Source organism: Vigna radiata, unplaced genomic scaffold (genome assembly GCF_000741045.1).
Source record: "Vigna radiata var. radiata cultivar VC1973A unplaced genomic scaffold, Vradiata_ver6 scaffold_43, whole genome shotgun sequence".
Taxonomy (NCBI): Eukaryota; Viridiplantae; Streptophyta; class Magnoliopsida; order Fabales; family Fabaceae; genus Vigna; species Vigna radiata.
In genome coordinates this window covers 2168107-2181173 of record NW_014542924.1, presented here as the reverse complement: position 1 = coordinate 2181173, position 13067 = coordinate 2168107, and the positions used below count along the sequence as shown (strand labels likewise).

The following is a 13067-nucleotide window of genomic DNA, read 5'->3' as shown; positions in this document are numbered from 1 at the left end:
TATAATTTTAATTCACGCTACAATATAAATTCATTACAAGTGTTTTTCAAACCAATATTTAGTCATTATAGGTTTTTTTTTTTTTTTTTTGTGATTTTTACAATGTTCTATATAGTCTTTAAGGAATACAGATTCAACTTTACGTCAAACAAATCTAATGTATTTTTTAATTATGTTTCACATAAATTTTTGCGTACTACATAAAATCTCTTTGATGATCTTTAAGATTTAGTTTCTTTTAAGTTAATGAATTCATTCTACCACTAAAAATGCTCATACTCATAATATATAGCTAATTAGTCTTAGTTAATTGATAAAGCAATCAAATACTATAAAAACAAATAATAGGGTTAAAAGTGTAATTGGACCTTAACAAACTCAGATTAATACTTATGCAAAATAATTTAGAGGCAATAATATCTATAGTAAAAAACAGATAAAAATTAGATCTTTTACTTTGGCAATAAGCGTTCATTTAGCTAAAGAAATTGAATATCCATATATATATATATATAAAAGTATATATATATATATATATATATAAGTTGAAAGGAACTTTTCATTTCAATTTTCACCACTTTTAAATCAGTTTGTATGATTAAAAATCAACTATTTTTTAATTGATTAAATTGCATAAATATTTTGGTTTGGTTTCTTTTTCCTCCTTTACCAAAATATTATCTTGAATCCTGCAATACTTGGTACATCTACTATGCAAGCACTCCTATGGTGTCAATGTCCAAAAGTCTTATGTCCTAACTCATGTTAGGCATCAGTCAAATCAATTTATTTAATGAATGAGTTATATTATTTTAATTCATCTCTACCAAATCCATTCATTCAAATAAATAAATAAATGTTGGTTTACCCATAAATGTCATAAATGTTGGATCCATTAGCTTAAGAGAAGGGATCCTTCTTAAAAGTATTAAAATAAGTTTTAAATTAAACCAACCAAATAAAGATTAATCAAATTTTACAAAAACGACCTTATACAAAATAAATAAATAAAACAGACTCCAACCTTAAACTTAAGAAACAACATTAGAATCAAATTCACAAAAAACTTAATCCAACCCATATTCACAATTGTGGTACAGATGAACTTGTGGGAAAACTCCATTTTACAGTCATTTTCAGCTAGATTACAGATTTCGTTTTTTCTTTCACACACTAAAGCCTCATTGTACGAAGGTGTCCATACAAAATTCCAAAAAAGAAGAACACAGAACATAGAACATGAACAGTGTCCAAGGAACCGAGTCTTCATTAATGATAAAGAACACTATTTAGTCACCTGTCTTTGTCTACAGCTGAAGGGAACATGAAAAAGCACTACAAAGAATAAAGAAGTAATCAGAAGTTTGGCAGTGTGAGCACTGTCCAAGTCTGATTTCTTCTGCACATTCTCCACACAACAATCTACAATAACTCTCATGTGAGATTGGCATGTCCTGTGAACCAAGGTAATCCTACTTGAGGACACTGTTTTGCATCTGGGATGAGAACAATAGGTCCCAGAAAGATGCGCCACAAATCAAGTATTATTGTGACCAGCATTGCAGCACCTAAAGCATCAACAGCCACTCTAGGCAAGTCCCACTTGTCACCAGGTTTCTCATCTATCCTGCATATTTACAAGATTTATCATCAATGAAATCAGTACAGCATACACATATTCCACCTTTGTGTAGTAGCGTATGCAACAACTACTTTTTAGAGAAGCAAAGAGGTACATATTCAAAACAATTTCAAACGTGGAATGAGGTAACTCAAACAACTGCTAGCTACTCCCTTCTTTCCTTTTTAGTTGTTGGATTTTTGAAAGATTGTTTATCTTGCCTTTTATGTGTTCAAACCACATTGATCACTCTTTTGTTTCAATTATATTCTTATTTATTGATTTCTTAAATAAAGGACAAATAAGGAGCAGAGGGAGTAATGACTTACCTTAAAAACATTGGGAAGCTTACAATAAAGTATATGGCATAAAACAGAGATCCGACTTTATACATAGAGTCACGATCCACAAATTCATAATAAGGGAACTGCATACATCCAATTGAAAGCGTTATTCTCTAAAATCTGAATTTCATATTGTAGGTCAACTGCAGGATGATACGTTTCATAGAAATACGTTGAAAGATGTATATATGTATTTGTATTGTGACTAGTATTGAGGATTAAGAAGAGAAGGATAGAAAACTAGGAAACTTGTAATCTGGGTTTTCTGATTGGTGAAAGTATCATATTTAACAAAGATCTAGACACGTTATCATATGACATCTGAGGAAGAAAAGTCTAACAAAAAGAAAGAACTTATAGCTATAGCCATTTATAACTGTATCTAGAATTATAAACCTTACAGGGTCAAAAACAAACAGTAATCTTAAGCATATCAGTACTTCTGTGCGTGCCAAGGTCACTGTCACTAATACTGAATCTTGAGTTGTCAAAAGACAGGATATTCATATGTATCATCTTTAAGACAAGGGAAGAGAAAACGGAAATTCTAATTTAAAAGAAAAGAGAAGAAATATGTAATATGGTACCACAAATAAATCCAAGCAATGGAGGTTCCACAGCACAAAAAAAGGCAAGAGAATTTAAGGCAACAAATATGTAACAGAAAAAAGCAGTAAAGAAAAGAGCAAGAAAGAAAACAAAAAAAGAAAGTAATTAGAAAATAAAACATTGCAAAAGTTAAATACAGAGTTCCAAATTAACTGTGTACATTCGAAAATTTGCATATACACATTTTCAAAATCTAATAAGAAATTTAGGCTTAGGGATGATTGTCACAATAAATATAACCTTGGAAAACTTGAATAACAAAAAATAAGGAATATCTAAATGCCATGATGTCTCAAAGCTAGTATTAGAAAATGAACTTTAAGTCTAATACAATCTCACAAAATCAGCATGTGAAGTCAGGTTTGGACTTATTTATATGCTATAATTTGGATGACACAATATGTTCAACAAAATTTGTTAAAATAGACTTTGATACCATCTTAGAAAATAGATTATAAGTTTAACTCAATCTTACAAAATTGACTTGTAAAATAAAATTTATATCCACTTATATACTATAATTTGAAAATATTATGTTGATGTGAGATTTCTAACAAGTAGTACAAACAACATAAATATTCAAAACTGTTGGAAGTCCACATAGACTAGAGATAAAGCTACTTTATAGTAGTATAAGTAGATGCAAATCACACCTTACAAACCGGTTTTGTGGGTTGAATTAGATTTAATGTTCACTTCTTAACATGGTATCAGAACTATTATTAAAACCTATTCTAACGAGATTTGTTGTTTATTGGACATATTGTTCCACTTGCTATTGGGCCGCTATCGAACCACCCATTAATAACTAGTCCCACGCTCGTGAAGTTGTCGAAAAACACTAGAAGGGGAGTTGAATAGTGTTTTCATAACTCTTTTTGCGGCTATAAATCTTATCGTGGTACAAATTATACTTGTAAGTTGGTTGTGCTTCTTATACAAACGTTATTCTGTTGAGTTCTTTATAGCACCAACTTAAACTCATTCTCCAGGAGTTTGGAAGGAAGTAACTCTTTAGGGATGATAACGCTTGTTGATGACTTGTGTGTCAGGAGATTGCTTTCTTTAAGAACTAATCGTTTACGAGATAAGCTATAACACAAACAATTTTTATACTGCTTCACTCGTTAGAGCTACGTCCAGTTCTCCTCTAACCACTCTTAGTATCCCTAGTCACACTGAGTAACCACTATTACTCTGACTAGTTGAGTTTCACCTACTCTTGGTTGCGCAATATTTTTCATCGCTCCTACTATCCCTAGACGCTCTTGGTGTCTCCTTGACACACTATCTAGTTTAGTTTAACCCACTTTTGGTTGTCCTTATCCAACAGTAACCACCTGTTATTGTGACCTTGACTAAGTTTAACTCATTCCTGGTTGCGCAACATTCTTCACCACACCTAGTATCCCTAAACAATCTTGGTATCCCCTGATACACTGCCTGGTTGAATTTAACCTACTCCTGGTTGTCCTTACCCACCTAGTAACCACCTGTTACTGTGACCTGAGTTTCACCCACTCCTAATTAAGCAATATTCTTCACCATTCCTGGTATCGCTAGACAATCCTGGTATCCCCAGATTCGTTGTCTAGTTGAGTTTAACACACTCCTGGTTGTCCATGTCCACCTAGTAACCACCTGTTACTATGACCTTGATTGATTTCACCCACTCCTGCTTATGCAATCTTCTTCACCACTCCTAGTATCCCTAGTCAGTGATTAACTCTTGTTACCCTAGATAGTTGAGTTTCATCCACTCCTGATTTACACTAGACAATTCTAGTATCATCCTGATATACTGTCTAGTAATCTTTTACATGCTTGAGTTAAACAATAAGTGTTTTAATTCTCTTTAGAATTGCATTCAACTAATTGCTTAAAAGTCATTAGATGATTATTCTCACAAAGAGGATATTTGTTCAATACAATGTAGTCTACAGATTCGCTCAGTGTTTCTCTCTTTTCTCTCTTCTTACAAATAGTAAGCTAATATTACAATGAAGCTTGAGAGTATTTCTTGCTATTTCACTCTATCACTCTTTTTTCTCTCCTTACAAAAAAGCATGTATTACAATGAAGCCTGAGAGAGTTTATCTTTCTTGAGCTCTTCTCTTTCTCTCTTTTCTCTTGTTTAGAAGGATTTGACTTTAATAGCTCAAAGAGATTTCATTGCTAAATTTTGATGATGATTTGTCTTCATGTTCTTTCTCTTCCATCATCTTGTTCTTCTTCTCTTGATCTTCTATTTATACACCTTTGATGATATAGCCATTTAGACGATGCTTGTCTTGAGATTTGATAATATGACCGTTTGACGAAGCTTGTCTTGAGATCTGAATTTTCATGACTGTTGTTGTAGGTGTCAGTCATAGGTTGATGTCTTTTTGTCAGAACAAACATGCTTTTAAAAACTTTATCAAAAGCAGATTTAACTCTCTATTTGGCACAACTTTTGATGAACGGAACATTCGGCTTATATCTTTTTCTTTCTAACGTTCATTTCTAACTCTCATAAGATAGAGCAGATGAATGCTTGTAGTAGTTATCTTGCACAAGGTAGAACATACAAATATGTCCCTTTTCCTAGTTGTTTTTAAACATTGAGCATTTAATGGCCTTTAATGCTTATTTAGAACAATCACAGTTTTTATGTTTACTTAGGATTTGACTATTTGTGTTCTCTAGTGGGATTGTTAGAGATGAGATATTCATCGTTGAATGAGAGTATGTTTGGTATGTGGTATCGTTTAGCTTGTAAGAGACTTTTTCTTAGTTAGTGTTTACTTGTTATTTTCAAGGGTGTGTTTAGTGTGAACTTCTTTTATTATGTGTTTTAAGGAACCTTTTGTTCTTTTGATGTGTGTGCTAGACTCATCATTTCATGGTGAGAGCTCATTCAACTTGGTTAGATTATGTAGCTTTAACCAACACGTTTCGCACAATATTTTCCAGTTCATCGTTTGAGATTTGCTAGTCATGACTTCATCGTTTGACACTGAGAAAGTATTATAGTCTAATCTCTTGTAAACGCTTTTGAGATTCTGCTTTCATCAGCTAGAACGTTTAGCAAGTTTTTCTTGTTTCATGATTTTGGAATATTACTTAAGGATTTTTAACAAAAACATTGTCTAGACGCTTTTGCATCCTTATCCATTTGAGAGTTTAACTGATTACCATTTGGTATAGTATAGTTTTCACGTTTAGCATAACTTTCATAGACGCTTTGATTGGTGAGTCGTTTAGTGTTGCTTCTAGATGCTTTGGTTGTTTACGTTTTGTTTATACCTAAGTGTTTTCCTAAGGCTTTTCCTACGTTACTAGTTGATTAGGGATTTTGAGTCCTAAGTGTTTTCCTAAGGTTTTTCCTACGTTACTAGTTGATTAGGGATTTTGAGTCTAACACTTATGTTTCTGCTATCTTTATATTTTAGTCATGACATCTTCAGATTTTAATGATGTATCTAGGTTGGACCTAACTGTTTTTCTATAAGTTAGATTTTTATCTTTGGAAGTCGTTTATAAGTGCTTCTTATAGGATCCTTAATTTCTAGTTGGTCATTAGTGAATAGATGTGTTGGACTTGCTGTGTGGACAACTTTTATTTTAGACTAAGTGTTCCTATTTCGTTTAGTGTTTTGACTGTTTTCACTCTACGATTATATCCAAGACTACTTTGTTTAATGTTATTTGTTTAAACTTCAAAACCGAACTGTAGAGGAGCTTGTCTTGTCTCAACAACTCCAATAACAAATTTGAAGGCTTGTAAAAGAACAGTTCAAGATATTTTGGGAAGGGAAACCATAATATCTGCATGGAGATATGGAAATTTCAATTTAAAAAACAATGCAGGACAAAAGAAATATATGGTTTGCCTAACAAATGCAGTGATGGAGCCATGATAAAAAAAGTAAGAGAACTTTGTACCATATGCCATATTCCTTGCATTGTACAAAGATATTGAAACTGAAACTGTCCAAGGTTAGGTTTTACGACTATATATTTTATAGATAAGATGTCAGATAAACTTGAATAGCAATGATTAACAAAAATTCAAATAATTTGATACCTCAATTAATAATTGGAGTCCGAGAAAATATTGAAAACGCATGATTAAACAAAGTTTGAGAAAAGAAAACAGCAGAATGTTTAATTACAACGTACATTAGAGATAGCCAGGGTCTCCAGGTACGCTATAAAATAAGCAAGTGCAAGAATCCAGGCAGCTTCGGTAGCCCATTGAATTTTTTCTGGCAAATCAGCAGTAAAATGTCGCAACCGACGCAGTGTCATGTTCGATGAAACGTGATAAAACAGGAAGCAAACATGAGTGAGCAGGAATGTTGTGTGTGGTACCTGCAACCGCCAAATAGAGTAATTCAATAACGAATACGTGGTCACACTAAGAGATAATTCATTGGTCTTTGGCTTACATTGTTCATTTTCCATGATGGGAAGGTATAAGATGCACCAAGAACTGTGAAAAAATAATGAGTCCAGAAATAATTTCCAACATAACTGAAGATTATTATCCAGAGACTAGCCTGTCAGTATTAAATATGAACAGATTAGGCAGTGAGTAGGTCAACCGAATAAACACAAGAATGTTTTATAATATGTAGGCACACAAAATAAATACATAAGTATTAAAATATGTCAGAAATAATGTAAATAGGGTAATTGAGTGGATATATCTTATTATGTAATCATGTTAAGTAACATAATTGTAGTTTTTCTATTTATGACGCCAATTGCATAATAGCCTCCATTGTGTTAAGAGGTGGATCTTAAGTTCCTCACACCGAGGTGTGTGTATATATATATATATATATATATATATTAAGAAGTAGAATTTAAGCCTAATTTAATCTCACAAAACCGGTTTCTAAGTTGAGGTTTGCACTTCACTTATATACTATAAATTGATCTTATCTCTAGTCGATGTGAAACTTCCAACATTCTCATTGTCCCTTAGGGACTTGATGATTTGGTTAAAATGAGTTGTCCTTCACAACTTTAATGAAGTTTTGTCCCCTATCACTTTGCTGCTAGAGATGACAACGGGTCCGATCGACCACCAATAATGCCTATCCGCAACCCGTCTGCTGCCCGCACGGGTATCCGTTTAGAAAATATCCACGAATACCCGCAAAAAATTAAAAAAATATATTTTATACATTTTTTAAATAAAATTACAAAAAATATATATATAATATAATATAAAGTAAATTAAATATAAATTAAAATTTAATTTTAATTAAATTTAACCTAATAAAATATAAATTAATTTTAAATTTAATTAAATTTAATTTTAAAAAATTAAAATTAATATTTTTTTATTATTTTTTTATGGGTAGCGGATAGTTAGAATCGATATTATGGTTGGGATTGTGAAGGACTCACAAGTTTGTAAATTGTGGGATCCTAACATGGATTGTAGATTCTACTTCTAATTAAATATGATATAATATATTTATATATATATATATATATATATATATATATATATATATATATATATATGTGTGTGTGTGTGTGTATATATATATATATATATATATATGTATATATATTAAAAAAGCATTCGTAATATTGTAAATGAAGGAAAAAAAGTAAAACCGTGAGTGGTACATGCCTTGGTAAAAGGTTGTGCCTATCCCTTATTAGAGGAAATTTAGTAAAAAGTTTTCCCAATAGACACCCACATGTCACAAAGAAAACACATATCTTGAGACTTGCTTATTCATAGAACCAGTCAGATCAAGAAGAAGCCAAATTTCCACTTTTCGCAGTTTCTTAATATGTTATTTAGAGCAAAAAAAATTTAAACAACTTTATCCCTTTTTGACATGTCGTGGTCGTGCAAATAAGAGGGAAAAATCCAACTAAACTAGAGTGATGTTAGCGTTGGGTAATAGGAGCTGCCAATACACAATACTCAAAGCTTTCTCCCTTAAATATCCATTTTTTCTTAACTAAACCATGACTGGTCTTTTCCCTCACTTTTGGCCGTGAGTTTTGGAGAGGGAAAGTACGAGTATTATGTCCATTCTTGGCTGAAAGAAGAAGGCATTGTGCAGCCCCTCAAGGTCATTGATCTTCCAAGTTAATTAGCTCCACTCATCCTAACCACTAGTCTTCCTTTGGTTTTTTGAGAACTTTTGTTCATCTTTTTCTTGCTGATTTGGGAAAGTAAAGAAAATTGCTACTATCACTCAAGTGTTGGATCTATCTATTTGATAGTATATGTTGATGACAATGTTTTCACATATAGTGACTACCATGGCATCTCCCAGATGAAAGAACACCTTTGCTACCATTTTCATATCAAAGATCTTGGTATACTTAGATATTTTTTGGGTATTGAGATAGCACAATCCAACTATATATTGTTATATCTCAAAAGAAACATGCTTTGGATATTTTGAAGGAAGCTGGATTGATATATTCAAAATCTATTGACGCACACATGGATCATAATACCGAACTCCTACCAAATCAGGGGGAGCCTATTTCAGATCCTGAGCATTATAGAAGATTGCTTGGGAAATTAAATTACCTTTTAGTTACTTGCCCTTACATTTCCTTTGTATTCAATGTGGTGAGCCAATTTCTCAATTCCTCATATAAAGATAATTGGAATGCAATCATCCATATATAAAAGTACATTAAAAGATCTCCTGGAAAATGTTTGTTATATGGTTCCAATAACCATACAAAAGTTGTTTGATATTCATATGTTAATTGGGCAGGATCTCTTTCCCGATAGAAGATCTACTTCCGAGTATTGTGTCTCCATGGGTGGTAACGTAATTTATTAAAAGAGCAAGAAACAAAGTATTGTGGCAAAATTTAGTGTAGAAGCATAATATAAAGCTATGGCCTCATCCACTTGTGAACTTGTTTGGCTTAAGCAATTGCTTAGAGAGTTACAATTTGGAGATGTCACTCAAATGACACTTATATGTAACGATTAGACTGCTCTTCATATTAGTTTTAATCTTGTCTTTCACGAAAGGACCTAAAACATTGAGATTGACTATTATTTCATTTAAGAGAAGATTGTATCTAGAAACATCAAGATGGAGTTTGTAAACTCAAATGATCAGTTAGCAAACATTTTCACTAAGTTTTTACAGGGACCGAGAATTGATTATATTTGTAACAAGTTTGATACATACAATTTATATACAGCAGCTTGAAGGAGAGTATTAGATATATTATGTTTTATGTTAATTAGGGAAACATGTCCCTATGTTAATTATATTATCTTTACATATTCATTTGTATTTTGACTTAGCCCACATTCTCTTTATTATAAATACATTACCCTATATGTGTTTTCTACATAAAGGAGATTAACTACATACCTAGTTTTTCACTATATTCAATTGGGAAATTGAATTACCTGTCACTCGTTGAAATATCTATTATGCAAATAATGCAGTAAGTCATTTTCACAACTCCCCAGTTAACGTAACTGATATGCAGTAATTTGAATTTTAAAAATATAATAAGAGAATTGTAGGAAAAGGCCTCTAGTATGAAGACATGTGTCATGTCATACAAGTGATGTCAAGCACTTTAATGAAAACTGAAAAAGCTCTCCCATTGACGTGAGATCCACTGTGTAGCATTTTAATTAGAGATAGGTTAGATGACCAAAATATGATTTTGGCTCCTTGTCTGAATTTTTTTATTTCAGTTTGGTCTCTTAAACTTAAAAGGCTCCTGTTTGGTTCCTTAAAATATCTTTGTTAACCAAATTAGTCCTTCCTTACCATACTAATTTGGTTAACCTGATGACATGTGACAAACTGTGACAGTGAGAGATGTCACTGTCACATAGACATTTGCTATGTCAACTAAAATTAACATCATTAGTGTAAAAACCTGAAAAAAGGACCATATTTATCTAATGATACCACTTTGAGAAACCAAAGTGAAACTTTTTAAACTCAAGGGACCAAAATGAAACAAACAAAATCAGACAAGGAACCAGAATCATATTTTGGCCAAATTTGATTCATTGGAAGAAAAAAAAAAGAGAGAGAGAGAAAAGAAAAAAAAAAACAGAGCATTCTTGCAAGGTTAATTGTCAAAGCAAAATATTGAGCAACGACTTCTACCACCTATGAAATCATCTGACTTAAACAATTGCTTAAAGTACTCAGGTTGCAATTAAACTTATTTGTGAAAATCAAGTTGCTTTGTATATCAACTCAAATTCAATCTTGCATTAGAGGACCAAACATGTTAACATAGATTGCTATTTCATTTGGCAAAAGATCTTATACAAACATATTGTCAGTTCTAATGCAAGATGCCTTTAACAAGTCATTGAGAGGTCCTTCAATTATAAGTAATTCAGTTTCATATATATATATATATATATATATATATATATATATATATATATATATATATATATATAATGCTTGTATTTGGACAACTATTATACATAATGGCCTCCCCCTATGTAATTGAGACATGAAATCATCACACGACTCTTGTCATCTTTCTCTCAATAAAATCTATTTAGGATGCACAAACAACTTAATCTGAATACCAAATGAATGGAAACTCCAAATTGTAAATGTCTTAATCAAGAAACGGGGAATTGCACCAATCCAAATCATCTGTCTTTATAGGAGGATGGCTAGAATCCCCTGATTTTGTAGATCTTGACCTGAAGAGTATGGTTACCAAAATACAAGTTATCTAATGGAATCATGTGGTATACGATCAAGAAGGCCTCAAATGAATTAACTTACAATTAACAATTCTTACAGTAATGCCCTTTCAAATGCTCATTGTTCTTGCTTGAAGAATAAAAGCAGGTTTCACACTAAAACCTATTTCTACACTTTATTATTTTGGATTCAAACCCGTTTTATCAATGTTTTCATATTAAGAAGTAGATACAAGATCAATGGCAAACAAAATGCAAAATGTGTATTTGATGACTTGATGATTAGTAGTTCGAGTTCCTATAGAGGCCCCTAATGAAAAATAATGGAGTAAAGGGAATGAACAGGGGAGGATTAACGCCCACAACAAGCTGTTTGGTATTGGGGGAGATAATAGCTGAGCTGGGCATGCCAGGTAATGACTAGCTTTTATCTGTTTAAGAGAATCAATTTATTCATATACACAAAGACAAATCATTACTTAGAATAACATAAAACAATATAGCAAAGATAAGTATTGGAAAATTTTATATCTGTCAAAACACTTGCCTTGACCCAATATCGATCCTTCCAATGAACGCTTCTATCTGCCTGCAAATTTTTATATCACAAAAAAAAAAAATTAATTACACCACTCTCTGTTCATGCTTACTACAACAGAGCAAAAAGAGAAGATAAAAAATTTTCTACGTGAGTCACACTACTAAAAATGATCAACAACAACTGAAACCCCGCATCAGATGTTTAAATAAGACCAAAAGTAAGTACTTGTCTTGTTTTGGCTTTAATTCTATTTCAAGGAAAATAATTAAGCACACACCTTTCCAACAAGCAGCATTGGAATGACAAAGGCAGGAACAGCCGAAACCAATCCGATAAGCAAGTACTCCAATTCTGTGAATTTCTGCCAAACTCATAATTAAAACTTAAAAGTGAATTCTACCATTCATGGTTCGTTATTCACATGACAAAAGAAAGGTAAAACCCCAACTGACCAATACCTGCACAAAACATCCATATATGAAGGGACAACAAGCTTTAATTATGACTAAGTCTAGAACGGGAGGTAATGGACCCAAAAGATCGAAATTTGTGACAAACTCTGGGGTCCCACATACGAAATAAAGATCCTAATTACCACATTTACAAAAATAAATGTAAATGGTGGAAAAGGGTAAAACCTCGTAAAGATTGAAGGGAATGACAATGCCAAGACAGAGGGTGAGCCAGAAGGGGGTGTAAAGAAGGAAGAACAGTTCACCCCATCTCTTGCTGGGGTTTGGAGCCAGCCACAGGCTTGGAGGAACAGGAGCTGAAATTGCCAAACGGGCTTCCATCAGATAAAGAGAAAGGGTTGCTATGATTATGAGTGAATCTGAGATCTGATCAAATTCAAACAGAAAAATTACCTGTCATTTGGAATGGGATCTGCTTCAAGGAATGTTAAATGAAATGAATGATGAATGAATACACTCTTGAGTGAGTGGATTGCTCAAATGCATATACTGTAACAAGCTAAAAAGAGTGAAAGCGTGGTGAAGGAGGTGTCACCCTGCAGGTTCTACTTTAGCTTTTGTTTTCACTTTCATCTTCTGACAATGACTTTTATTTTCAGGATTTAATGTTTTTCATTTTTTTGGCTTTTTATCTACAAATTTTTAATGTTTTTTTTTTGGCTTTTTTTTTTTAAACTTTAATGCTTGTTTGACTTTTCATTTTCTCGTTTTAGACAGTGACAATGTTTTCATGGTTAATGGTTGGTACATGTACACTTGTTTGGTATTTAACCAGTCAACCACATAC

The 13067-nt window shown here is 32.4% G+C and overlaps 1 protein-coding gene across 1 annotated transcript; it reads right to left on the bottom strand.

Moving 5' to 3' along the window:
• Positions 1–1025: 1025 nt before the first annotated feature.
• LOC106752757 (cycloeucalenol cycloisomerase) lies at positions 1026–12867 on the bottom strand. Its single transcript, XM_014634510.2, has 8 exons — positions 12674–12867; positions 12446–12576; positions 12085–12168; positions 11814–11855; positions 7008–7118; positions 6739–6930; positions 1951–2048; positions 1026–1627 (listed from the first exon to the last, which is right to left on the bottom strand). Exons 1-8 carry the CDS (start codon positions 12678–12680, stop codon positions 1435–1437), a joined length of 858 nt encoding a protein of 285 aa, XP_014489996.1. The 5' UTR covers positions 12681–12867; the 3' UTR covers positions 1026–1434.
• Between the last annotated feature and the right edge of the window lie 200 nt (positions 12868–13067).